Source organism: Delphinapterus leucas, chromosome 19, assembly GCF_059928025.1.
Source record: "Delphinapterus leucas isolate spDelLeu-1000000601 "Yukka" chromosome 19, BTC_Dleu_Yukka2, whole genome shotgun sequence".
Classification (NCBI taxonomy): Eukaryota; Metazoa; Chordata; class Mammalia; order Artiodactyla; family Monodontidae; genus Delphinapterus; species Delphinapterus leucas.
In genome coordinates, this window is record NC_143147.1 from 57,402,485 (window position 1) to 57,429,414 (window position 26,930).

General features: G+C 59.2%; 1 protein-coding gene across 6 annotated transcripts; it reads right to left on the reverse strand.

Annotated features, from left to right (window-relative positions):
- Window positions 1-2,614: 2,614 nt before the first annotated feature.
- METRNL (meteorin like, glial cell differentiation regulator) lies at window positions 2,615-26,336 on the reverse strand. Of its 6 annotated transcripts, none has more exons than XM_089901481.1 (4): window positions 20,520-22,028; window positions 13,430-13,489; window positions 12,251-12,436; window positions 2,615-3,158 (listed from the first exon to the last, which is right to left on the reverse strand). In XM_089901481.1, the coding sequence occupies exons 1-4, from the start codon at window positions 21,379-21,381 to the stop codon at window positions 3,034-3,036; spliced, it is 1,233 nt and encodes a 410-aa protein (XP_089757607.1). In that variant the 5' UTR covers window positions 21,382-22,028; the 3' UTR covers window positions 2,615-3,033. The 6 variants fall into 6 exon arrangements, with proteins under 6 accessions (XP_089757607.1, XP_089757609.1, XP_022444922.1 ...); XM_089901483.1 differs by lacking the exon at window positions 2,615-3,158 and adding an exon at window positions 11,635-11,713 and having other exon boundaries at window positions 20,520-22,023; XM_022589214.3 differs by lacking the exon at window positions 2,615-3,158 and adding an exon at window positions 25,964-26,336 and having other exon boundaries at window positions 11,932-12,436; window positions 20,520-20,905.
- Between the last annotated feature and the right edge of the window lie 594 nt (window positions 26,337-26,930).

A 26,930-nucleotide genomic window follows, 5' to 3' on the forward strand; every position in this document is an offset into this window, starting at 1 on the left:
TATGTGTACTTGATCCAAATGCTGGACGAGAATTCTGAGTTGCTCCCTCAGCTGTGTGGCCTTGGACTAGTGGCTCACCCTCTCTGTGCTGTGGTTTCTCCACATCCTCATAAATGAAGTTGGTGATAGTGCATATCTCATCAGGCAGTTGCGCCACAAACAGAACGTGGGTCCCGGTGTGCGCCCAGCGCTCAGCGTTTCTACTGCTCAAATGAAGCTCGGGAGATTGACGGGTCTGGTCCGTCCAGTTGGGGGAGGGGGTGTTGCCCACCTCGACCGGGAACCTCACAGCCTCCTGACCCCCCTGCTTCCCAGACATGCAGCCCAGGCCCACATCTGCCACCAGCTCCCACATTGGCCTTATCCTCCTTCCGAAACCCCAGCCTTTTCACTAAATCCCCTGTTCAGAGCTCTTAACCGGAAAGCACATGGGCCACGGGGACTAGGGTGCCCGGAGCCATCGTTTAACTGGGTGCAATTTAACGTCGTCAGTGTGATGGGTGACTGGATGATGGCTCGTTTCTCTTTCTTCTTATTTTGACTTTTCTGACTTTTCCTTTTTTCTTTCATAGCATGTTTTTCATGTGTTGTTTGAGATTACAAAGCCCTATTTTTAAATCCTCAGCACCGTCCCTCTCCTTAGCACATCTTCTCTGCTCCGGTCAACCTGACGCAGGCCTGCCCCCATGCTTGAGCCGTCCCCACCTCTGCCTGGGCTGCCTGCCGCCTGCCTTCCAACTTAGTGCCTGACGTGCCCCCGTCCACCTCTCACCCTCCATCTGGGGGCTTCTCCCACACAGCTGAGCCCACCTGGACGGTCCTCATTTTCCACAGGGCCCCCTGGAAGGGGCAACAGGTGATGGCAAAAGAGGGAAACTGGACCTGTGAGAAAGTTCATCTATTCTCACGCCTCCCCTCCTTTGTGGCATGGACATCCATCACTGGTCATGGCACTTGAGTCTCCTGGGCCCTGCACCTGAGAGGAGCCCCAGGAAGAGAACTGGGAAGAAGCCCTCTGGCTGGGTAGAAGGAGTGGGGAGAGGGGCTGTCTGAGGAGCAGGTCTGTGTCCCAAGCAGCCTCACACCAGCCCATGTGCCCCCTGTGAGGGGAGATGGAGACAGAGGACCCCCTGCTCCCAGCAGGCGGCCTCCCACCTCCTTGTGCTCCCACAGTGTCCCCAGAGCCCCCGGGTGGCCACACACCCAGTGAGGTTCTGGGGTCCCCAGCCAGAGGACTCAAGGCACCCTTGGCTTTGATCCTAGGTCTGGCAGAATCGCAGAGGTGGCCCCTTCATCATGCCCTGTGCACAGTTTCTGGGGTGACCTTGGCCTCTCAGAGTTGTTCTGGAGTCTAGGGGTGCTGCCTTCGGGCTCTGAGCTGCCTGGAGCTCCCAGACACCATGCTGGGGGATAGGAGGTGGGGGCCCACTGTCTGCCCCCTATGGACCCCTGAACTGTACCAGGCTGACCAGCCCAGGGACATGGAGTGTGCAGTGTCCGACCCATCTCCTTAGATCTCCTCTGCCTCGGCAGCCTCAGCAGCCGTCCACACCCGTCCCCAGCCCACCGTGACCTCCCCTCCCTGACCCTCTCCGTCCTGACGAGTGGGGAGCCTGGGCTTCCGTTCACGCTCCACAAAACTGCGGTGAAGGGATTCGGTTCAACAAAACGGCCCCCGAGTCTACTCCAGGTTCTCCAGAGACGCATTTTGCACAGGCTCCCCTGTTCCCCGCATCCACCCCACACAGACCATCTTCATCTTTCTCCCCTGCCCCCAGATCCCCTGGAGTTGCTGATTCGCTCAGCCCAGTGACCAAATTCCCTCCTGCTTCCACCCATGTCCTGGACCAACAGTTCCGGCCTGGTGAGGCCAGGGTCACGACAGCCAGGACCACCCACAGCAGCCCTCGTCCAGCAAGTGTCTCCCCAAAGGACCCAGGAAGTCTGTTTCAATTGTTCCGATGTTCACTTTCTTCACGAGGCCCTTAAAATCCAGATCTTAAAAGCACTCCAACGTCTGTCATCCCAACAATCGCCAAGAGCAAACGGAGACAGGGCCTGACGGGGGCGTCCTGTGGGCTGAGGGTCTCCACCCAGGACCGGTCTGGCCCCCCGCAGGCAGAGGTGTTGTCCACCGCACGGCACTCAACAAAGCTGGGTTTGAATCCTGGTGAGAGACTCTCGTTGTCAGGTTCAGGTCATCCTCTGTTCCTGGAGCCAGGGAGCAAGGGTATTGGGCAGGAGTGTGGATGGGGGGCCTGGGGGGCACCCTCACGGGTGTGTCATGCTTGGCCTCATCTCACGGCCGAATCCATGAGCCAGAGCTGACCACTCAGAGACGCAATCTGCTATGAGCTGAACTGCTAGTACATACGCACCTTCGGTTTTTGAGGACCTGGAAGTGATCCCAGGGAAGGGGCCCAGCGAGCCAGGACAGAGGCAGTTTGCACACTGCCTCCGCTTTGTCCACCTGAGCCAATTCCATTTGCCAGGAAAGGCGTTCCTGAGAGGAGATGCCCACGTGTCCCAGAGCCGGGAGGGAAGGTAAGGAGTAACCATGAACTCAGTTCCACCTGTTTCCGTCTGTCCATACTCGCTTCTCAGGCCAGGCAGCCTCATTGTCCCGGGATGGGCAAGGGAGCTGGACTGCTGTCCAGGTGCGGTGGGCAGAGAGAGGGGGCTCCAGCCTCAAGCCCACTAATAACTACACTTGTGAGTCCATGAGATGGAGTGGGAGAAGGCAGAGGACCCTGGGAGCAGCAAGGATGCGGGGAGAGAGGTTGTGGCCACTGAGCCCCCTCCTGGCTCCCTGAGCTGCAGACTTTCTGGGCTAAGGGTCATCCTTCAGTCCTTGCATTTTGGCCAACATTTCCCCGGCATGGGCCCCGCCCCCACCCCATGCATGACAGTTTGCCAGGTCCCCAAAGTGCCTCGTGCTGGGCTCAGGTGTCACCACTCAGACGAGGCACATGGAGGAGGCCGCACTTCTCTCTGACCAGCGGGCCTGGGGCATCTGGGGGATGTCCCCATCTCCTATGATCCCCCCACGACTGGACCTTCAGGGTCTGCCCCACCTGGACCAGCGATACGCCCCGGTATCTGCAGCCAGCGCATGTGGAGGCCCCTCTGGAGGGTGGAGGGTAGCTGCCAGCACCCGGCTGCCAAGAAAAACAAGACGGTGGGGTTTACATCCCCAGCTCTCCACCCACAACCTCCCCCAAAAGGCCAGGCAAGTTCACATAGGACAAGAAGCAGTGAGTCTGACGGCTGGACTGGCTCACTCACATCTCACCGGAACGTGCCCGCTATCTCATCAGGAAACGCGGGCCAGCCCGGGTTCAGCCTCTTCTACATGGTAGAGGCAGAAAGGCCTCTCGCAGGAGCTGGGGCCCTGGAAGGAAAGTGCTTCCACCTGGGGACTTGGGGTGGAGAAGCCGCGTGGGCTTGGCTGACCTTCCTTCAGCCTCAGGAGCTCTCCTCTTGCTGAGTGGGATTTATAAGCTCATAACCCTGGGATGGTAACGACTTGCACATGTGTGGTCAGCGTGTGTCCTGACTTTTTGCTTTGATTCGGTGTCAAATGCTGGTGTAGGTGGGTGTTTGGTGGCAGGGCTGGCGCCGGGGAGGGAGCAGCAGCAGAAGTCCCACGGTTTTTGTTATGGATGGCATGGTCACATCAAGGACACCTGGCCTGGGACTATGTCTGCTTCTGCCTGCGTCCAAGTTACACTGAGGTGGACCAGGCAGAGGCCCAGGTGGAAATGGAAAAGATATGGTCGGAGAGAGGTGGGTGGGCCTGCCTGACACCAGTTATCTACGATCAAGAATGTGCCCTGGACTATTTTTATGCCATCTATATTTTCTTCATTTTCCTCCTCTTCTGGTAGGGCTCCTTTTGGACCCTTGGTCCAGCTCATTAGAGCTAAAAGGGAAAGAGGGGTGGAGGCCCCTGTGTTCCTCGCCAGGGTAGGGTGGTGGCATGGGGGCCACGAGAAAGCTTTTCCGCACCGCCCCCCAGCCCTGGTCCACAGGACCACCGAGGACTCAGGCAGGGGAGCTGCAGAGGGGCCGTGGGGTCCCCAGCCCTGACACTGCAGGGGTCTGGCTGGGAACCTGGAGGCCCCTGTGGGTTCAGGTGTGGGGACGACACCGCACACACACACAGACGTCCCCCTGCCTTTCTGGCACAGAGATCTTAGTTTTCTGCCTTCCCCTCCCTCCCAAACCCTCACACAGAACCCACAGGGCCTTTTTTTTTTTTTTTAAGCACTTTTTTCTTCTTACCCCAATCAAATTGATGACTAGGAAAGTATGCGGCTTGGTAAGCAAAATTCTTGTGAAAACGAAATTCCAAAGCCCTCAGCAGCCATGACCTCCCTGCACGGATACGCCCCGAATCATGCTGCTTTTCGTAAATCGCCACCCGCCTGGGGGCAGCACACAATGGCCAGTGTTGACACCGGATTCCTCATGTTCCCGAGGCCTCCACCCCACGTGCCGCTGCTTGGGGTGCGTCCCCTGTGTGGCTCTGCGTCTGTCCCCAACCCCGGAGCCCAATCTGCCCTTGGGTGGACGTTCACCTGTGACTGACTGTGGAAGGACAGGCTGCACCCCGGGCCATGGGCCAGCAGGCTCCTCAGGAGGGACAGGACCCCCTGTGTGCCAGGCCCCATGCGCGGCACTGGGAACCGAGGCCCTGCCCTCCTCCCAGGGCTCCAAGCCTCCCTGGGAGACCAGACCTGCACGCTGCATCTCCTGATGGGTCTGGGGGAGGAGACGTGGAGGAGGTAGATGTTCGAGGTGCCCAGGGCTTTGGCTGCGTGTCCCTGCCCCAGAGGACCCTCCAGGGCCCCTCAGGGCTGCTTCCCTTGGCCTCTGCCCCAGCAGCCAGCCCCACAGACACTCCCCCCTCCCATTTACTGGTTGTCACAGCACTTAACCACCTGCCATCTGGGGTGGAATCTCCAAGCAGGCAGGGCCCCTGGATTGTGCCTGCACACAGTAGGCCCTACTCAGCACTTGGCGGAATGAATGTCAGCTCACACTTCTGGGGTCTCACCAGCTCCCCTGGGGCCCCACCAGTTATGACCACACAAAGCAGCCTCACAGAAGGGCGGCCCTGGGGGAGGGGACAGCACCCAGACCTGCATGACCGATCCCACTGATTCCCTGTCACATGACGCCCAGAACCACTGCTTATGCAGAAAGCTGCCCCAAATCTTACTCTGCAGAAGGGAATGCTGACAGCCTGGCCAGGCCAGTTCCCACCACGCCGGCCTGAATTAAACAGTTTAATCAATTAGTGAGATGGACGCCTCTGTGTCAGCTGCAGCTCTAATGAGGGGCTCCCCGCCCCCACCCGTGGGACGCACTGGCCTTCTCCCTGGGCCCCTCAACAGGGCCGGACTCAGCCCTTGTCCTCCTCAGGCGGGTGCAGCCCCAGGAGCTGGTCTGGGAACCTGGCCCTGCAGCACCAGCTGGACACTCGGCCACACAGGGCCAGGCCCTCCCTGCAGCCAGCTTTCCTTCCAGAACCCAAGTGGCAGAGACAGGAAGGGCCGGGGGCGGGGGGTGGGTGGGTGGAGGGGCTTATGCAACCATCTCCATTTGTGGATGAGGACACAAAACTCCTGGGGACCCTGGACGTGGCCCAGTGGGACTGAGGTCACAGGGACAACGGGTGGGTAGCCAGCACTCCCTCCCTCCCTCCCCAGCATTCCTCAGCCTTGAACACGTGCACACCACAGAGAGACGCACAGACACACGTGTAGACACACATGCAACCGCACGCACAGGCCCCCAGGCTGCAATCTTCTTGCAGTTCCCTTCCCAGAGTGTCAGCACGGGACCAAGCACAGCACCACCCTGCAGAGACTCAGGCCTGGAGCCTCCCCCTGATCTGTCCAGGTCAAGGCCCAGGGTCAGGGTCAGTGCGAGGGCACGTGTGTGGGCACGTGTGTGAGCACGTGTACGTGTGTGTGTGTGGCACGTCTCTCTGTCTCTGCTTCCCACTCCCTCCCTGGCGTCCGCAGCATGAGTGGCTCTGGGCACTGACCACACCAGCTGCGTGTGTCCTTCTGACAATCGGACTGGACTTTTCCCAGCTGTTTGGAGATAGAGCTGCCCACCCCCTCGTGACAATTAGAAAGTTGCTCATGTATTTACAATGGGGAGCGGGGCTGGATGTTTCAACGCCTGGCTTCAGTGAGCGGGAAAGGCCAGCGGGAAATAAAGCAAACCTCGGCCCAGCCTGATGTCCTCTGACTTCCTTCCTAAAAAGACAAGGGGCCACGTGTCGCTGGTGTAAATCTCTTCTCTTCTCGGGGTGCCGACATGCCCTGGGATGGAAGCCTGCCATGGGGGCCCACAAGCGGGGTGTCAGGGCTGTGTGCCCACCCGGCAGGGAGACCCTCGCCCACACCATGGTCCACGGCCACCAGGCCCCGGGTGGCAAAGGAGATGGCTTTAACATGCAGGACGGTCTCCACTCTCCACGGCAAGGCTCCCACAGAAGGACACGGGAGCCCAAGCTCACACGTGCTGGCTATGGACTCCACACCCCGACGGCCCCAGGACCGCCCACCTCCACACACTGCCCTTCATCCACCGAGGTCTTGTCTGGTCTGAACTGGTGGTCCCAACTGGGGGTCCGGCGCTGACATACCCACGTCATGCTCAAAAGCACTGAGGGCCATGGGGGCCAGGGTGCAGGCTGCCTCGGCCTCCGGGAGCTGGGGGCAGACCCTGCAGTGAGAGTCCTCGCCCAGCCTCCTGGGTTGCGAGCATGCTGGACAGAGGAGCAAGGGGGCCCTTTCAGGGCAGGGAGGTGCCTTCCCACCTTCTTCCCGTAATGCTGTGGGGAGGGCAAAGGGCCGAGGGGCCGCCGGGAGGTGCCTTGGCAGCACTTGCAGCACATTGGGGGGTCACCTTGGAGAGTGAGAAAAGGCCGTGCATCCATTTCGGGGGCAGGATGCAGTGTTTGGTGGGGAAAGCCCCAGGCCAGGCTCCCTACCATAGGTTCCTACTAGAGCTTTCAGGACATTACTGACCCCAAGCTCCAGAGTCCCCATCTCGGTGAGGGGCCACTCCAGGGGCAAAGCCAGTTGAGGCCACGACAGGACCCCCGTGGGCCAGCGAGGACCCGGTGAGTCCAGGCCCGGCTCCCACCACAGCTGCCCCAGTGCGGCAGTCCCAGCCCCTCTGAGCCCACCCTGTCATGCCATGTCTGTCTCAGCTGTGCAGGTGAGTGGAGCCCAAACACAGGGCAGGTGGAGCATCTTGGGGGTGACGGGTGAGGTACCGAATTCCAGCCACAAAAGAAGAGAAGCTGGGGAAGGTGGGGGGTCCACAGACCTGGGGTGTGTCCGGCAGACAGGAGAGAGCAACGGGGAGAAGGCCCAGCACTTCAGCACGGGCAGGACCCACGAGGGGCCACCCACAAGGAAGAGGGTCCCAGGGTGCTGGGCAGACAGGGGGCCACAGGCAGGCCTTGTAGGAGGTCCCTGGGGCCAGGGGGGCCCATCCCGATTGGTGAACGCCAGAGGACCCCAGCCTCGATGTCAGGGTGACTCAGGACACGTGAGCCCAGGTGTGGGCGGTGCGTCCCGGCAGTGCTGGAACCACACCGGACTCTCCTGGCAGTGAGCTCAAAGGCAGCAGGTTACAGTGTAGTGTCAGGTGGCAGAGAGAAGAGGGAAAACACCTGAGACAGGGGTGGCGAGCAGAGAGAGAGAGACAGAGACAGAGGGAGGGACAGACAGAGAGACAGAGGGGGTGGGGGTGGGGAGAGAGCATGATCCCTCATACATCAGTGAGAAAAACCACAACTGCCCTGTGGTCTCCACCTGTGCAGAATCACTTAACTCTGAGATTCAGATGAAAGTTATGAACCAGTTTTCTAAAACTGCAGGTAGATGCATAACACAGCATTCTACACACAACTTTAGGGGGAATTCACAAGCACCCAGGCTGCCCAGGCACCCTACCAAGTCCCCTTGACCCCAGGTAAGAAGGTACCTGGGTTGTTTGTCTCCTGTAGATGTTGTAACAAATTCCCACAAACTTACTGTGGCTTAAAAACAACACAAGTTTATCATCTCCTGGTTCTCGAGTGTCGGCGGGGCTGGTTCCCTCTGGAGGCCCTTCCTCTACCTCCACGGCCAGCACCGACTGTCGAGTCCCCACACTGCATCTCTCTGGTTCTCTCTCTTCTGCCTTGTCTTCCTTACAAGGGTTCTTTTAAGGACCCCTGTGATGACATTAGGCCCACCAGAATAATCTCCCCATCTCATTAGCAATCTTAGTTCCATCTGTGGCTTTAACTCCCCTTTGCCATGTAGGTAACATAGTCACAGCCTCCAGGGATTCGAATGAGGACATCTTTGGGAGCCATTAGTCTGCCGTCCACAGTGGGTGAAGATGACAGACAGGATATGGACCACATACATGGAAACATGGCCCAGACATCAGGGAGTTGAATGCCAATTGTTCCTCCAACACTTGAGTTGTTTTCTCAGTGCTGACAGGAGGCAGAAAGCAAGAGGAAAGGTCACTTGGTGCACCATCCCTGTCCCTGTCCCCCCCACCCCTCCACCCCAGGGCCTTTGCACAGCCTGTTTTCTCCTCCCACATACCAGCTCCTGACTTCCTCAAGGGCTGGCTCAAACCCCACCTCGAACACCATGGTTAAAACTGCAGTTCAGCCACCCCCACCTGCCCACATTCTGCACCCCAGACCCGTCTCTGCCCTTCTTTTCCCTCTGGACTAGTCGCCACCTCAGTGTGATTCAGCATCTGTGTGTTTACATACTGACAGTCGCCCAGCTCCTCCCAGGGCAGGGTCCTGGTGCTGGAGCTGGAGGGAAAGCCCTGCAGGTACATCTGACTCAAGGCCCCTTTCTTGCCCAGCAAAGAGGAGGCTCACAGAGACGGGGCGTGTGTCAGGCCAGCCAGTCTGGCCTGGGACATCCACCAGGGCCCTCGCCTGGGGCCAGCTGGCCACCAGAGGCTGGGACAGGGACACCTACATGCAGCAGTCTTGAGGTTCCCCTGGGTCCCAGCGGGTCACACGAGCGGGTGTGGGTCATGGCCAGCCCCTGGTGGCACATGGCTCCTACACCTGTGGTCCATCCTACCCCAGCTCCTCCGGACAGGTACCGTGGTGCTGGAAATGAGGTCTGGGGCACGATGAGCAGCCCCCAGCTGGAGGCGGCAGGGTCAGCCCCAGGCAGTCAGGTCGGGGGAGAGGTGAGTGGCCCCCTTGCATGGGGGTGCAGGGGCCTGAGCCCTCAGGGAGCCCAGACGAGCAGGAGGAGGGGGCCAGGGCCGGGGTCCCACGTATGTCTCTGGGACAGCACGGGATAGAGAGGAGAAGAAAGCACCCTCGGCACAGGGCAGTCGTCAGGAGGCAGAAGAGCTGCCCACAGATGCCACGACAGCCGAATGGCTCATGAAGTGTTTCCTGATCTTGATGTCGTTGGATGGGCCTGAACGAGCATGTCCAATGCTGCAGAGGCCGAGAGAATAAGGACACCCCTTAGGGCTTGCCAGGAGGAGGTGTTTCTGGGCGGTTCCAGGGCCTTGGCCAACCTGTGCAGGTTGCTCAGGATGGGAGGGAGTGGGCACAGAGGGTGTGGGTGTGGGGCACAGCTTAGCAGGAAGAAGGTGGGACCCGGGCACACTGGCCGGGACTCAGGGCTCCTACACGCCTCCCCTTCGACCTCTGGATGGAGCCACAGAGGAGGGCTGGCAGCTCCATCCACAGAGTGGCCAGGGCTGCCCGGAGCCAAGACAGAGGCACTGGGCCGAGACTGCACGGCAGAGCTGCCAGTCAGCCCGAAGGAGCCTCCGGAGACCCTCTGAGCTCCTGGCGTGGCCCCTCAGGGCTCCACGGTGTGTCAGAGAGTGGGCGGGGGCATAGGGGCCTCAGACCCCAAAGGGGGCTCTAGGCAGCATGAAGGCACGGTCAGAGGGAGGTAGGGGCTCTGTGCCCCCTCAGAAATGGTGACCTTTCCAGCTCCTCCCCAACACCCAGTGGCCCTGGGCTGCTGCCGGAGTTCTGCTCGGCCAAGGAGAGGGAGCTCCGCGTGCCGGCACCAGGCCCCCACCTGCAGCGCCAGACTCTCAGCGCCAGACGCCACCCTCTCCTCACCGTGTCCAACAAGCCCTGCTCTTCCTCCAGACTCTCACCAAGAGACCTCCACCCCCAGGCGCTTCCAACAAAGCTTCAGCCTCACATGGAGGGAATGCTGCTGTCCACCGGACATCAGCACGTGGGGTCAAGGTCCCGGATCCTCCTGGGGCAAATCCCCGCATCCCTGTACCGACATGAGGAGGGACACCAGCCCCGAAGCCCGACAATCTGGTTCTGCAGCACCCGCGTGCCCAACCAGCCCAGAAAACCCAAAGCACAAACCCAGGAGCGGGTCAGCTCCTCCCCCACCGTGGGCCTGGCACGTCTTCTGCTGTCACGGGCATCCTTTTGGCATAAAGCATCACGATCATTAGCCACAGTAGGACCTGTGCCTGTCACCAACCCTGTTGCTTCAGGTCATCACCCTGCTTCTCGTTGTGCAGGTACTGAGCACCTGCTTCTTGTCGTGACCTGCAGGAGCCCACAGACCTGAGCCAGCGCACACCTGAGGCAGGGCATGCCAGAGTTGGTGCACACCTGAGCTGGTACATGCCTGAGCCAGGGCACGTCTCTGTCAGCTCACACCTGAGCCAGCATACAGTCCCTCCCCATGGTGTACCTGACTTTTCGGTGCAGTTGGCTTGGTGTTCACTGACCGGTGTCAGCCTCTCCCAGGTCTGTTCATCTCAGCAGCTGCCTGGGAGGAATCGCAGGCTCAGGTCTGATTACATGGCACCCCAGCAACACCTGTACTGGGATGAACAGTGTCTCCCAAAATTCCTATCTATCCAGGACCTGTGAATGTGAACTTATTTGGAAACGGGGTCTTCGCAGGCGTGATTAAGATGAGGTCTTACTGGATCACGGTGGGCCTCGATCCAGTGATTGGTGGATGTGAGAGAGAGGAGGGAAATGTGGACAGACACTCAGGGAGAAGAAAGCCAAAGGACGGCAGGGACTGTGATGTGTCCACAGGCCGAGGACCAAGGACTGTTGGCAACACCAGAACCTGGAAGAGACAAGGAAGGGTCTCCACCTGGAGCTTTTGGAGGGAGCACGGCCCTTGATTTTGGACTTCTGGTCTCCAGAACCATGAGAGAATAAGTGTCTGTTGTTTAAGCTCCTGGGTTGTGGTCATTTGTTCCAGCAGCTGCAGGACACTGACTCATCCTTGAGGATATGGGGCCCAGATCAGGCCCTGGGTATCTAGACACTTGCCCTGGGCTCGGGCATTTGGGGGAAGCTGAGGTCGAAGGGCAAGATCTAGGTTAACAGGAAGGAGGAGGGTAGATGCTGAAGGGGATGGGGGTGGTCCACCAGGAACGCGGGGGGTACCTCTGGTAGAGGCCGAGCATGGGGGTAACAGCCTCACTTATAGTTGGGCCCAGTGTGAAAGGTCCCTAACGCCAGGGCCGTGGGGCTCCCCTGGAGAAGCCCTGGCGTGGGCCCCTAGGTAAGTGCCACACACCACTGACCAGGGCCGAAGACAGACGCGCCATTGATCCATCAGAGGCTGGTCTTTATTCCCTGGAATGGAAACAGCCTGCAGCCCCAAAATGACCATGGCTGGCAAAGTTCATTCTTTAAAAAGCAAAAACAAAATGAAAAAACCATAGGTATTTGGCCCCATAAATTTCCATCATAAGAAACAACTTTGAGTGGTACCCAAGCCTGGTGTCGGGTATCGGCTGTGGGCCACGGCCCTCACACTTCGCCCAACACACCAGCCAAATGCAGTGACTGCAGATGCTCAGAAAACAGTACGAAACGGCACACGAAGGCATTTTACGACACAGGAGTTTGCTTCCTATGAACATTTCTTTTTTAAAAAAAATATAATAACTTAGTTGGCATGTTACAGCATCTCCAGTCAATCCATCAGGGAGTCCTTGGCCAGAACCAGCGTGTACCTCCCCAGCTGGAGCGCCAGGCACCCAGCCCAGTGTGCATATCCATCGCTGCGGCAGCGGTCACCCAGAAGTCACTCTGTGCCTATCTCGCAGGGGTTCAGCCCCCTCTCCTCAGCGTCCCTGTACATCCTTTGGAAATCCTTGAAGCGCGGGGCGCAGCCGAGCCAGGCCTCCCCAAAGTGCATGTGGCCGGTGAAGAGAAACTCACCGCGCCCAGGCCGGACGCCGCACTCCAGCAGCGTGGAGACGCGCCCCCGCCAGCCGCCACCCTCGCCCTCTGGGGCCGGCTGGAAGACCCTGCTCTTCTGCCGGTAGAGCCGGCTCACGTTCAGGTGGATGGCTGATTCTTGCTGCGCCGGCTCATGGGTGACATCCTGGATGGAGCCTCGGACGACTGCAGAGGAAGGAGACGGGGGGAGGGTCAGTGGTCAGCGGGGTGCTCACCAAGCAGACAGCACGCACCAACCTCCCACCCCCAGCAGCAGAACCAGGAGCTGACCCTGAACTCTGCCTTCCAGAAATTTTCACTAAAAACCACAATCCACACACAAGATGTTGCCTAGGGGTCATCCCCGTCACTCACACTGTCTTGGGCAGAGATGCTTTTCTACCAAGGGCCAGCCACAGAAGTGGAGAAAAACAGAAGATATGAATCACGTTGTGCACCAAGTTTTCAAGTTAAAACAAGAAAAGTCACTGCAGTTAATACTCAAGATCTGCCACGGTTCTGTATCAAGATCAGACAGAAACGGTGAAGCTTACAGGGGAGGAAGGTGATGGGAAGGAGAAGGGTGGAGAAGGGCAGAGCAGGCACAAGTTCAGGGACACCGCCCGGCCCCAGATCCCCTCTGTGCAGGGCCAGCGAGAAGAAAGGGTTGTACTTCCACCACCCAACTGCCCTGGGAGCCTGGGGGGGCTCAGAGCCAGGTCCCTCTGGGCCGGCTCCATCGAACTCACCCTGAATGCTGCCACCCTTAACTCGAGAGCGTTTGTGCCAACATCACAAGCAGGCGGCTGAGTCCCTGATCCCGACCCTGGCCCCACCAGGGCCTCCAACGCCTGCTGTGGTGCCTACAGGGGACCTGGAGGCAGGCAGGGCACTGAGGAGAGGCTAGAGCCAGGACTTAGACTCACACGCCAAGTAGGAAAATGCTCAGTATCACCTCGAATAGGAATTCCCACCTTAAATAGGAATTCCCAGCTCTCTCCCCGCCCTGCAAACAGGTCCCTTCTCGGGCTGGGGTCACTCTAAGGAGCAGAAAGGAAGGCCTTTTCCTGTGACTGCAATCAGTGATGGAAGAGGGGCCAAGCCCAGGATCTTCAGGAGAGTCTCCTCCCCCCAGCGGGTTTAGTTCCCCCACGTGGCGGGAACCGCCAACACACTCACCAAAGTCACTGGTACAGACAGCCAAGAGCACCTCAGTGTGGCTGCAAGGGCGGCACGGGGCTGTGGGGAGAGAATAGGGTCAGGCGGGGCCAGTGCATGAACATGGGACCCTCCCGCCCACGGCATATAGACCACATGACATCTTATAAGTCCTCTGATGTCGGGAGCAACTGTCCAGGCCCCGCACCTCTGAAACCAGGGTGCCAAGAGCAGGCGGGGCCTCGACCTCGGCTGCACAGATGGGGAAACGTCTCCAGGGGCCCCAGGCTCACCTGGGCCACCTGCAATGGCGTGAAAACGGAGGGAAAGTGCGGTTTTGCGTTCGATCACACTTAGCTCATTACTGTAGTCGTGCCGGGCAAACAACCCCTGGGCTCATGTGTAAATGGCTCTTCGGCGCCAAAACCAACCCGGGCTGATCTAAGGCCACGTCCCTGACACCAGCCTGTCCGAGAGCCTCACTCAGCCTCTGTGGCCAGGCCCCCAAATGCCAGGGCCTCCCACTCCCACTGCCTGCCCCCACGGTCCCATCTGCCACCAGGATTCCACAGGGGTCAAGGCACTGCCCAGAAGGACCAGGTGACCCTGCTAAAGGCACTGGTGGGCATGAGGGGCACGTCCACCTGCTTCAGCTGTGGGGTCCTCGTCTAACCAACAGGACCAGGTGGTCACCTCCAAACACCTCCAGACACCTTTCACAGCAAGCCCAGTTCACAGGATCCCCTCTGAGACTCCCCAGACCTGGGTGGGGGCTGATTACTCCAGACAAACCAGTCCTTCTTGGTGGACCTCTGCCCCCCGGTACAGCTCTCACCCCACCCTTCACCTACTGCCTCAGACTGGCGTAAGGCCTCCAGAAGGGCTGGGGGGAGACAGAAACCTCGAGGCTCTGGGGACTCCCCAGGACTGTGGCACTCCTAACTCAGCGGTGGATTTGGGGAGACACAAGTTTATTATTTGGCTCTGATGTTGCACGTTTCCTCACCTATTTCTAGTTTCTAGGGTTGGGCCCAAATTCCCTAACAACAGAAATGTTAGGCGTGAACTCTCACTAGGACAAGTTGCCCTCTGCCTTTTCATGTTCTGAAGGCCCCGCAAAGTCCCCAGGATTGGCACTCACTGGGCCTGGATGAACCTACAACTGTCAGCACACCTGGCCAGCTGCCCTCGAAGCCCCTGAACCGGGCTGAGTTGTCACCTGCCCAGGGGCTGCAGTGACTCGGGGGCCCTCGAGGAGACAGGGAGATGCACAGGGAACAGGAGGGGCCTCCGGGACCTGGAATATGTGTGGGGACAAAGAGACCCTGGAGTCTCTGGTGTCCTGGGACCCCTCGGGGATGGACATGAGCATCCGGAGCACCAGCTCTCCCGTCCTGCCCCCAGGCGGGGGTAGATGTACATGTCCCAGTCTAGTCCAGCGAGTGCATGACTCACGGGCGCTTCTGTTAAGTTATCAGGAAAAAGGAGAAGCCGCAGAACAAGAACAGCCTGTCGGATGCCTCTGGAGCATCTGAGAGCACGGAGCACCTCCCTCCCCAGCTCCAAATCCGGAGCCTTCTGCCCACCTGTGGCTTTTTGTCATGAGTGTGGACCCCCAGCCTCAAGGCCTTTCGTAAAAAAGAGGGTGGCCAACTGGGAGTCCCCCACCTCTAACCCGCTGGGGGCCTGCTGCCCACGCTGGGCCTGACAGAGACCCCAGAGTGAAGAAAAGGGGGAGCACAGCCCTGCAGACATCGGGGAGCCTCACATCCCACAAGAGGCGGTGTTTTATTCCAGCCTGTGTGGCGAGGGGCCCGCGGCAGTAGGGAGACTTCCCGTCCTGGCGGCTCCCCCAGTGCCCACCGGGTCAGAGGCCCCCGCCTGGGGCCTCGGAACCAGGCCATGCAAACTCCAAGCATGGGTGAATGGGAGGCAAGGTCCACACAAGCTCTTTAGAAGCTGAGACAGGCCCAGGCCACAAACCGCGGTCGAAACCCAGGCCTGGGTGCGTATGATCACCAAGCCCTGGAGCCTCGAGCTCTCTGTGGGTTGTAGGCCCCGGGACCTCAGCTGACCACTGGGGAGAAAGGTGGCGTGAGCTTGTCCTGGGCTCTCTGCCCTGACTCGCGCCCAGTCCCACGCAGGATGTACGAGGACCCCGGTGGGCCTGGGGGCAGGTGGTCAGCAGTCTGCTGACCCTCCCACCCAAAGCTTCAGCGAGCCCATGCCGTTGACAGCTGAGCTAACAAAGCCCCCCGCAAGACTCTCTTATGACTCTGAGCTTTATGAAGTGTAGGCACCTTTGTGGAGAATCCAGGCTGTGGACGCCAAGAGGAGCAATCTGGAAACAATTATTAATCGGAGTTAGGCTCGTGGAGGCCGAGTGGAATGCGCTGGTTTCTGACACATCGAATCTTGTTTCCTTGTGGGGAAGATGGGGAGGGGGCGGCCCAGGGGCCGGGTGGAATTCTGGCCTGTGGTTCTTGGAAAGGGGAGGGCTGGGATGTGGACGTCGGGAAGATTACTCTGAAATATGCATAAAATGAACTGAATGAAGTAGAAAAAAACAGGGTCAGGGAGACCAGCTGGGGGCTGCAGCAGGGATGCAGGTGAGAGCGGCAGGTACAGGTGGGGAGGGCGGCACCCCTCTGTCAGGCCCTGGGTAGCCCGATGCCCAGGAGAAGTTTGTAGATGGTGGGATGCTGGTCTGGCGGGTGAGACTGCCCAGGGAAGGATGACTGGGGTGGACACGATGTGTGAGACACCCTCTGGGGTCTTCAGTGCAGCCGCGACAGGTAGTGAATGAAGCATTTTAACAGGGAGGGGAGGAAAGGGAGCAACGCTGCCAGAATGTGAGCGGTATTCGCTGAGCAGAGAGCCTCCTCTGATCATCATGACAACCCTGCACTCACCCCAACTCCAGGCCACAGGCTGACATCGCCCCAGAGGACCCTGTGGGACCTGGCCGGGGCTAGTCGCCTCCTGCGAAACCCCATCTCCCACGTGCGGGCACAGGGAACGCTTAGCCTCACCAGCTATCTCGCCCGCACCCACTCCCTTCCCTCCCTCTTCCTGGTGAGGAAGCCAGAGGAGTCACACCTTCCACCCCCAGAGTCCAGAGCTGGGTAAGATGAAAAGTAATTTTACAGTGATTACAGGGGCTGGAAAAGCACTGGTGCAGGAATCTAAACGAAACTTAGGGAAAAAATTAAGTTCTCTCCTATACTGTTTCCAGGAAATAACGAAGTTTGTTTTCACTTCTTAACGTTGCTGTTTATGCCCCACGGCCCATCAAGCCCGCCCCTAAACTCTAAGGTGCCCAAGTGGGATCCCAGCAGGGGTCTGCGCCTCCCAGGCCCCCCAAAGGGATCATTCACCCCTGGCTCATCAACAGAGCGGTTTCAAAGGGGATGGCAAGATGAAGCACGTCAGAAACTGTGGGACCCAGGCCACCCCACCCGGCGCCCACGAGCAGCGATGGGAGTCACTTCTGGGCCTTCACGGCCGGCACAGGGGCAAGTCCTCCTGCCCCCACACCCCTCCGGCTGTGGGTCTAAAACACCACTGTCCCCCCCACCACCTCACCTGCACGCCGGGGGCCTGCTCTGGGTGGGCATCGCACAGAGCCCAAACCCCAGAGCGTGGATGTGGCCAAGCCTGTGAGCCCCTGCTTCTCAGCCCCTAAATAGTAAAAGAACATGCTGGAATCCAGGGCCCCCTTGAGCTGCCCCAGGAGAACCACAGAGACGGGGTCTGCATCTGTCCCCTAGAACCAGACCGAGTAACACCCCCGCCCTCCCTCTTTGGCCACCCTAACGCGTCCCCCAGCCCACTGGGCAATGGGGGTCCTGGTGGTGCCTGTTTCCCCAAGTGTGCTGGGACCCTGGGGAGGATGGTCCAGACAGCCTGGCCAGGTCCACAGTGAGGCTTCAGCACACAGTCCAGGTGTGGCCTGGAGCTTCTTCCACTAGTGAATTGCATCTGGCCACTTGCCTGCTTTTTGTATCCTGCCAAATTTTTCCAGCGCCAGAGGAAGGAGTGCCGTGTTACTCAGGTGCCTGGTGAGGCCCTCGGAGGAGGGGGAGGGCGGGGGAGCAGGTCCTCCCCTTCCTGCCACGTGGCAGCCAAATCCCGAGTACCCGGGGGGCTGAAGTCCCACTGCCACCCACCTGCCCCTCTGTATCTGCCTGCCTCTCCGTCCTGGCCTCTTCTTGGCTGTTGGTGAGTCCCAGTCCATACGAGGAAGCCGATTATGCAACACGATGGACACGAAGCTAACATGCTCACCATAAACACTCCCTGTGGAACCACCCAGAGCTGCGGCAGGTGAGCAAGGCTCATGCACACCTCTCCCTCGGGATCCCAGCCCGCGGTGCCTCTTTAATTTCGTATCAGCACAAACTGGAACTCGGGATTCATCAGCGAGGGAGAAGGCTCATCCACCTCCCCAGCAGGTCAGGTCACGGGCATGTGCTCACCTCCATGGCACACACACTGGGGCTTCGGCTCCACTGGTGTCTCCCCGCTGCAGCCAGGGCCAGACAGGAGAGCGCTGCCATCTGAGAGCCCGCCTGGTCCGGGGGAGGTCACTGATGCCAGATGGCTGGCACCAGCATTCCACATTACGTACCCATTCCTTTGGCATTAAAAGCTTAGGGGCCCATCCCTGGGGAGAAGGGATGCACCGGCCTCCCTGATCCCTGCTGCCCTTGTCTCCTTCAGGACAGAGAAGTGCTGGGTCTGCAGCTCCCACACCCTAGGAGCCTTTTGCATCCCCATCTCAAGTTCTGACAGTCACTGTATCTGTGCTGCCCCAGGCCAGCGCCCCGGCCACTGGGCAGATGGACAATCACACCCCACCATCCTCAGGGTCTCTGGCATTCCCGTGAGCCCCAGATTTAAAGAGGCACCCCAGGGACAGGCAGGCGTATGTCTGGGGGATCAAGGGCACCCCAGCAGCCCAACGTCCAGCCACAGCCACGTGTCCTGTGTGGTGCCCCGGCCAGACGACCCACCCCATCACACGGGGCCTTCTCCCTGTGACCCCACGGGCCTCTCCCAAACCCACTCACTGCCCTAGCCTGGAAACGTAGACCTGGGGTCTGGGGGAGCACAGGCCCTGCCCCCAGGGAGGGGGAAAGAAACAAAGTCTCAGGTCCCTAGGGCTGAGCCACAGGCTCTGAGTCACCCCGGGTCGTGACCCCACTGTGGATTTTCCACCAGAGACGCCGGTCTGTGCCAACGGGAGCACTCAGGGGGCAGCACGGAAAGCACCTTATGCCGTGGCCTCCAAGAACCTGGTGGGGGCCTCACAGCAAAGTGGAACAAAGCTCCAGCGGGACAGAGCATGTGACCAGCAGCCGAATGGCCTCAACCCGTCAACATTTTAATCAGTAAAAGGAATGTTAGCAAGTCCCTAATATCTGCCCCATCAGCCAACTCTCACCGTGGCCAGAGACACCGAATTTGGTGACCGGGTTTCTCCAGATTTTGTTTTTATTGCGAGTTTATCTCTAGCGTCCCCCCACCACCCCCGCCAACGATCACTCGCTGGTGATCAAGATAAAGGCTGTTGTGGTTAAAGTTTTATTCAAGTCCTGGGGTTTATAGCAGCTTTCAGCATTCCTGATGGGGTCCTACCCAGGCAGGCACAGGGGCGGGGGGGAGGGGTCCTACCTGGGCAGTCAGGCCCTGGGGGGAGGGGTCCTACCTGGGCAGTCATACATTGAAGCTCTATAACAGACCAGTTTAGTTTGAGAGAGATTTAAGGTTTTGAAAACTCATCTGAGCCAAGAACACAGAACAATAAAATGTAGATTCCCACTCAGGAGAAAGTCTGCATTTCAAATCCTAGTAGGTCTGGTTTTTTCCAATGGAAGATTTTGTTCACTAAATTATATTATTTGTGGGGGCTGGCCTAGCCCTCAAACCAGGTGTTTCCACCTCAGCACTGCTGACACTTGGGGATAAGTCACTCTTCGTGTTGGGGTGTCCTGTGCTGATGTCTGGGGCCAGGTCATTCTCTGTGGTGGGGCTGCCCTATGCACTATGGGGTGTGGGCAGCATCCCTGCCTCGCCTCCAACACTCGATGCCATAGCGCCCCCCCCCCGACCATCATCCTGGCTGGTCGCCGCAGGAACAGCCTTCCTGGAACCTGCCCCCACCATTACCCAAGCTCACACCTTCCCCTGGGGAGGCATCTTCCTACCAACTAGTTTTGGAATTGAAGCAGATGGTGCACCTGAGCCCCGCTGACCCCCGCCCCATGCGCTCGTACACCACGAGGTCATCTGTGCCTTGAAGCAAGGGTTGCACCTGGCCTGGTTGTCCCTATCTAAAAGACAGGACCCTGAGTTTTCCCTGTGTGAGAGCTCTTGGGGCCACACACACTTCTCTCTGCCCACAGAACTTTCCAGAGACCAACACTGCCTTCCACACAGGGCCCCACAAAGCTGTCTGCTGGCCTCAAAAAAAGGGAAGGAAAATCTAAAGCCAACTCACCAGCCCTCGGCCACCCAGAGACTCCCTCTGGTACCTCACCTGAGGTTCCCAGGTCATCAGAGCCACTCAGCTGCCCTGCATGGCATGGTGCCGGTGCCCTCACCGACACCCACAGATAAAACGGCTTGTGAACCTGGGAATGGTTCACGATTCAGGACATCCCAGCTCTGCATGGCTCTGGAACGTGAATCAGACTCAACTTCCACCCAAAACTCAATGTTTCAGGGACTGCAGCCGACGCCAAAAACACTCGGCCAACTTGTGTGTCAGAAGAAATTCTGGGGCAGTTTGGATGGTAACAGCACCCATTTCAAATCACAGTCAAAATTGGTCCAGGGGAGAAGAGCATATTATGGGCCAGGACTGTGTCACAGCTCTGCTCTGACCTGTGGCCATCGTCCCAAGTCCAAACTGTCCACAGCACTAACGGGGCACCTGCTCCTGGGAGGGCCCCTCGGCCGCCCTCAGGCAGACCTGCCAGGCCTGAAGCACGGACTCGAGCAGCATGTTCAGGGGCTGTGCTGAGGTGGGGGTGGGAGATGATCGGGGGGTCTGGGAGACGAGAGAGGACCCCTGAGGCCACCACCCCACCCTGGGCACCACACTCACCTGACAGGGTGTGCAGGTCTGGCCCCGCATGCCGGCTGGTCAGTTCGTACTGGAAGCCCGTGGTCCTCCTGCTGATGTCCTGCTGGGGCGTCGCCTCCACGAACAGGCCGCCCTGCTCGAAGCTGAAGCACGGGGCCTGGCCGGGCCCGAGGTCCCCATCCCGCACCAGCAGTTTCAGTTCTCCAGTCTTTTCCAAATAAATATTGGCCCCCGACGAGCCCCTGAGGGGCTTGATGCACAGAGTCAGGTGCCGGGAGGGCAAGAAGGTGTTGGGCCGCAGGTTCACGATGAGCGCTCCGGTCGGGTACATCCACTCGACAGTGCCCGCGGAGCAGCGCAGGTACACCTGCTCTACCTCCTTCCTGTGGGCCTCGTGCGTCAGTCCGCTGTGGAGGGGGAGATTCGTCAGCCGGGAGACACCTGCTCGGGCGTCCGAGCACCCCTCACCCACAGGCAGGCTGGCACCGTCTCCACCCTGCAGCTCAGGGCCCATCTCCAGGGAGGGGTGGCCACACAGCCTCCCCCGCCCAGTTCCTTCCCGCGCACCAGCTCCGAGCGCTCTGGTAAGTGTGGGAGCTTCTGGCTCCCAGACCCTCTCACCACCTGGACACTCTGTTGGCCTCTGAGCCCGTGTCCTTGGGAAACCCCTGAACAGGGGCAATGATGGGTGCAGTGGAGGTGAGAACGAAGGAAAAGACGGCTCTTCCAAAAAATAAACAGAGAGACACCCGTGGGACTTTGGCACCAACCCAAGTTCCAGATAAGCAAATGAGGACCAGGAAATGTTGGTAGATTCCCACCGAGTGTGAAGACCAAGGAGCAGATTCAAGTTACAGGAGGCACGCTGGAATGCAATGCACATATAATAAATAATACACTCCAGGGAGCAGCTTTTAAACGAACTGGGAATGTTAGTAATTTGGGGGGGGGGGGCTGTGTAGGTTGTTGGTGAGTTTTGTCTTCAGGATGCCCGTTAGGCACAGTGTTCATATTTTCCTTAAGGTGATGATTTGACTGCTTTTTCATTCATTTGCAAACCTGAAGACCCTGCATTGCCAGTAGTATTTTTTTCAAAGCAAACACAAATAGCATCAAAGCAAGACACAAAAGTAAAGTAAAGGTCCTCCACAGGGAGACACGGGAAGGAATTGTGGAAAAGCAAAGGGAGGGGGACACAAAAGGTCCGCAGATAACCTGTCTTCCCGATGGGGACTGTTGGGGAGCCCAGTGGGTTTCACTCCTAATAAATCGCAAACAGGAAAAAATGAAGTGTGCTATGCTCTTGGGGAGGCAGGTCTTGAGTAAGTCATAACATTATGTTTTCGAGAAATTGAAACCATCAAAAACGTTCAAGTTTCCCCTACTCAAAACTGTAATGTAAATGTCAGCTTGTGGTAACGGTTACGTCATAAACACCAAGCAGCCCGGGAACTCAACGGTGACTTCAACTAAGTGTTTTATTACATGAAATTTGGTTCTGATCAGATCTCAGACAGGTTCACCCACATTCTTAGGATTTTTATGTGAAATAAACAATACTATATTCAGAGCCCTGGCCTGAGTGAGTTACCAGAAACCTTTTCTGCAGAGGAGAAAACACATAACATATGGTTTGCATTTACTGTTGGTGACTCATGCTCCAGGCCCCGAAAAGCCTCACTTTTCATGCAGCGGCCAGCTGCAGGCTAGGGATGCACAGTCACCCTGCAGACCACATCAGAAGGAGGTGTCAAGGAGGTGGACTCCCTCCTCACTCCACTCCCCACCCCCAAGGCCCTGGGTCATGAGCAGCCTGGCCTCAGATGCCTAGCAGGACTGCACACACAGAACAGACTTACAACTTACAGTCACATAAAACTCACACAAGCTCATCTGACACATAGGAGGGGATGGGCATAATTATAGTGCTGGGTGACAAAATTAGACTAAATGGTGTGTGGTTGCCACAGATGACTATAATCAGCTCTGCGCTTACGCAGCCAAACAAACTTTATCACAGTGTCCCTCCTCTCCTGGCTCCAGCCTTGAGGGGCAGCTGGACACTTGCGCCATGCCCAGACACCAATCCTCAACTCTCTCTCCCACAAAAACCACCCCTTCCAAGGCTTCGCTTCCCTCTTGGTGGGAGGAGGGGGACCTAGGGGTTTAGGGAGTGGAGACCTCACACCAGAGGCTGTGGGTACCTCTCACGAGGTTGCCTTAACCCCAACAGTGGAGGGTGAAATGGGGAGGCCCACCCTCCACCCGCGTCTTGGCAGGGGCAGAGCGGGCCCTCGTGGGGACAGATGGCCAGCCCATGCTGCCCAGGGGGAGGCGGACCCGAGGCTGGGGGCTGCCATCCACCAGTCTGCGTACATGACCACGTGCATCCATTTACTCACAAGTCACTCGCCTGAAAGGGGACTAGGAACAAAACGACAGTGGACACGTGAGAAATAAAGCGCCCAACACTTCACCCTCTAACACGTCCAGGCCGTCCCCGGAGCCTGCACGGGCCCTGCTCTGCCTCTTCTCGCTCATTCTGCTAAAACATCAGGACCAACAAGACTCTCAGTAAGCGCCCAACACAGGAGCGTCCACACTCTCATCAGAGCAAGAGCTCCATCCAGACAGACATCTGCTCAGCAAAAGTGCTGGAAGTGCAAAAACACAGCACGCCAGTAATGGCCACTGATGACGGTATGTTACAATCTTCACGTGACATGCAGGTGACATCCTAACTAAGAACAATGAAATAACTGCTTTCTGATGTTATGACAGAGCTACAGGATGCAGAAAAAAGCTGTGGTTCTATTCAACCTTAGTAAACTGAGAAGACTGATTTGATCTTGGATTATTTAAACTGAATTAGTGCATTAAAAAAGAGTCCGCAAGTGTCACCCCCCACCCCCCGAGGAGGACACACCTGTGGAGCACCTTTATGGTAAAGATGGCAAATTCCAAGTCGCTATGGGGACTGTCTGACAGGGTCAGTGTGGTGGTAGCAGAGCCCACACCACTCACAACCATAGCCTGGCTCAAACCCTGAGTCACCAGAAGGAAGTGATGGTCTCTTTTTGACTAAAGTCAGGAAGAGCTTCTGATCAAGGGCAAAACCAATAGGCTCTCCTGCCTGGAGTTACTTTTCATTTCCCCACCTTGCAGGAGAGATAGCCCAGGTGTGACATAACCGGCAATGCCCAGCCCATCACAGTAGGAAAGTTCACGGTCCACCTTTATGACCAGGGCCTAATAAAGATAGGGCACGTCCTGCCCCTGCACAGGGAGAGGGATTTCAAAACCTTCTACTTAATTGCTTGGAAACACCCAGAAACACATTAGGCCTGTCAAATGTGAGTGGCCAGTGTCATAAAAAACAAATCCCTTCCTATCAGGGGATCAGAATCCACCCGGCACATCAGGGTTTGCACCACCCTGTGCTGTCCTTAGAAGGGCTCATAAAAAGTCGTAAATGCTATAGAGTCAGCAGGCAAACCAGCACACCAGGGTAAGAATCTGTCAGCTGATTTGTGGAAAAAGAATGATAACTGGGGGCAGCAATTACAATGCAAGGGGGGCTTACGCTCCAGGAATGTGACCTGGCCCTGTCTCTGCTCCAGATTCCGCCCACAGCTCCTACAGCTACTGCAGCCGCCCTTGGCCGGGTTCTGCCTTTGGGTTGAGTGGAGGACACTGGAGGGTGTCCAAGTCCAGGGGTCCATTAGCAATGATGGAGGGAGAGGGGCCGCAGGTAAGTGGCCCTTCTTCTCCCAGTAGATAACAGGATGCACAGGAACAGGAAGGTGAAGGGATTCCTCTACCCACTGCAAACACCTGCGTGGTCCAGGAGCAGGTTGGCCCCCTGACCAGTCCTCGCTCACAGCTCCCTCTGGGCTCCAGGGGAGGCATCCTCTTCCAGGCACATGGTCCTCCAAGAATGTGAAAAGGATGTCAGCTCCTCCTCTGGAAACTCAAGCTCATAGGGTGGGACTGGGTTTCTGTTTTTGATCTGCTGAAGCAGGACACCCCAAGGCCTCAGTTTGGGGATGCACTGATTCATCCAGCAGAGGCTGCAAAGCAGGGAGTTTAATTACCAGCGAGGGAGAGAGGGCAGCCCCAGAAGAGTGTGTCAGAGTCAGAGGCTCCCCGCCAGCTCTGTGCTGGCGCCAGCATTCTCCAGGCCAACCCTCCCCCAGAGCTCCGATCTGCCACTCAGGGCTCCAGTCTCAGCTCTACCACCCCTGCTGTGGTGTGAGCTGGGAGAACTTCTGCAGCAGGGAGGGTGGGCAACACCAGCCCAAGCTCAGGAGCCCAGGACCTTCACTCTAGAAGGCTGGGAAGCGGAGAGAAGGGAGCAGGGTAATTGCCAGTTTCCACAGAGAACTGGGTCTGTACGTATCCAAGAGGACCAGCAACGGCCCTGCTGACGCAGAACCCAGCACAGTGGCACAACCCTTACCTTCTCGGAAAAAACTGTCTTCACTCAAAATAACCCCGTGACACCCCACAGCATGAGGTGTCTGCCAGCGGGAGTCTTCCCATCAGAAGTCAGGGACTTAGGGGCCCTGCACGGTGGGACACAGGGACACACCCAGATCTAAGGGCAGCCCCGGCCCATAGCGTTTTCGGAGAAGAAGACGCTAGTATCTCCCTCTGCGAACTCCTGAATCAGCAACTGCGGAAGCCCAAGCAGTCTTCTCCGACAGCGAGGTGCCTGGCTCGGGGCCGGCGCCCTGGCGGACGGAGGTTCTCTGCGCCCTCACCCCCACCCCCGCCCACGCTTGTGACTTGCCTGTCACACTGCAGTTTTTTAAAAAAGTCCGGCCTTGGCAGAGGGCGTGAAGGGGGGTCGCAGAGCCCAGCGCGCGCTGCCAAGGGCGGCCTGACCTTCACGGGCCGGGGCGGGGGGCTCCGCCAGTCCCCGAACTCGCCCCGCGCAAGGTGCCCGCCCGCGGGTCTCCGCCCGCACCGACGTGGTCAGTGCGCGGTTAGCGCCAGGGCCCCCGCTCCGACCACCGGAGCCGCCGCTCCCTCCTGCGGACCCGTCCGTCCCTTCCCGCTCGGCCCTGGGCGCAGGCCCGGCTCCTCCCGGCCCGGGGTGCGCAACTCCTTGCCGAGGGCAGAGCCCGGGAAGGGCCAGAAGGCCGACCCCCGCCTGCCCCCAGTGAGGGGTCGCGGGGTCCTGGCTGCGGCTCTCGGGGAACCAAGTGGGGAGCGGCGCGGTCCGGCGCGGGGCGAGCGGGCTGCTGGAGCCGACTGACACCACCGCGCTGCAGGCGCGCCTCCCCCTGGGCGTCCGCCGGGTCAGGGGACCGGGACGCCGCGGGCTCTTTTGTTCTAAAACCGGGGGCGGGGGAGGGCGGGGACGGCACTCAGCCTGGAGAGCGGGTCCCCGAGCCCCCGCGCGCTCGGCCCGCGGGGAGGGGAGTGGACCCAAGGGCTGGGGTCGCGCCGCGCGAACTCACCTCCCCTTCCAGCTGCACAAGTCGCTCGAGTACTGCGCGCCCGCGCCGCCCAGCAACACGGCCAGCAGCAGCAGCAGCGGCGGCGGCCCAGGGCCCGGGGCGGGGGGCCTCGGCCACAGCTGCCCCGTGCGCCCCCCGGCCGCCCGCGCCGCGCCCCGCATGCTCTGGCTCCGGCTCGGCCGCCGGCCCCGCGTCCGCGCCCACCGAGCAGACCCTCGACCCGGCGCTGCCAAGCGGCCGGGCTTCGAGTCCAGGCGGTCAGGTCGTGCGCCCCCCGCGCCCCCAGGGCGGCTGCCCGCCCATCCCCGCCGGAGCCGGGGCCGCCCGAGCCCCTGGAGCCGCTGGAGCCGGGCGCGGACCTCCCCGCCCGCCGCCGCCGCCGCCTGAGCCTCTGAAGTCTGCAAGTCCGCGGTCCCAGTCGCTGCTCAGCTGGGGGGCGGCGCCCGCCCGGCCGCTCCGCCCCCGCGCGCCGGAACTCCGCCCAGTGCGCCTGTGCCCCGCGCCCAGGGAGCCCGGCTGGACGCGGCGGATACCGGAGTCAGTGGCGCGGCGGGGACACTAAGCGCCGGGGGGGGGCGTGTGGCCCGAGGGTGGGACAAGCTAGGACGCCGCGGAGAGGAGAGGGCCGCGCGAGGGACTGGGAGAAGGGTCCGGGAGAGAAGAGCCAGGCTGGAAAGTGAAGTTTCGAGCGGGAGGGGGACGGGCAGCAACGCGTCCCCAGCCTGTACGATGCGGGGGCGGGGTAGAAACCCGAGACCCCAAGTACGTGCAGACCCAGGCCGGGCGCCTGGCCAGCAGGTCCGTCCAGCAGTGGTGGTGCTGTGGCCCCATCGTGCAGACTGAGTCTGGAATGGCCTCTGGGCTGTAGCAGGGGCACCTGGCCGTGCCACTGCTGTGTGACCAGCCTGAGGCCGTCAGAGATGTTCCTGGCACCCACCCTCCACAGGATTTGAGTGTGCTTTGCGGA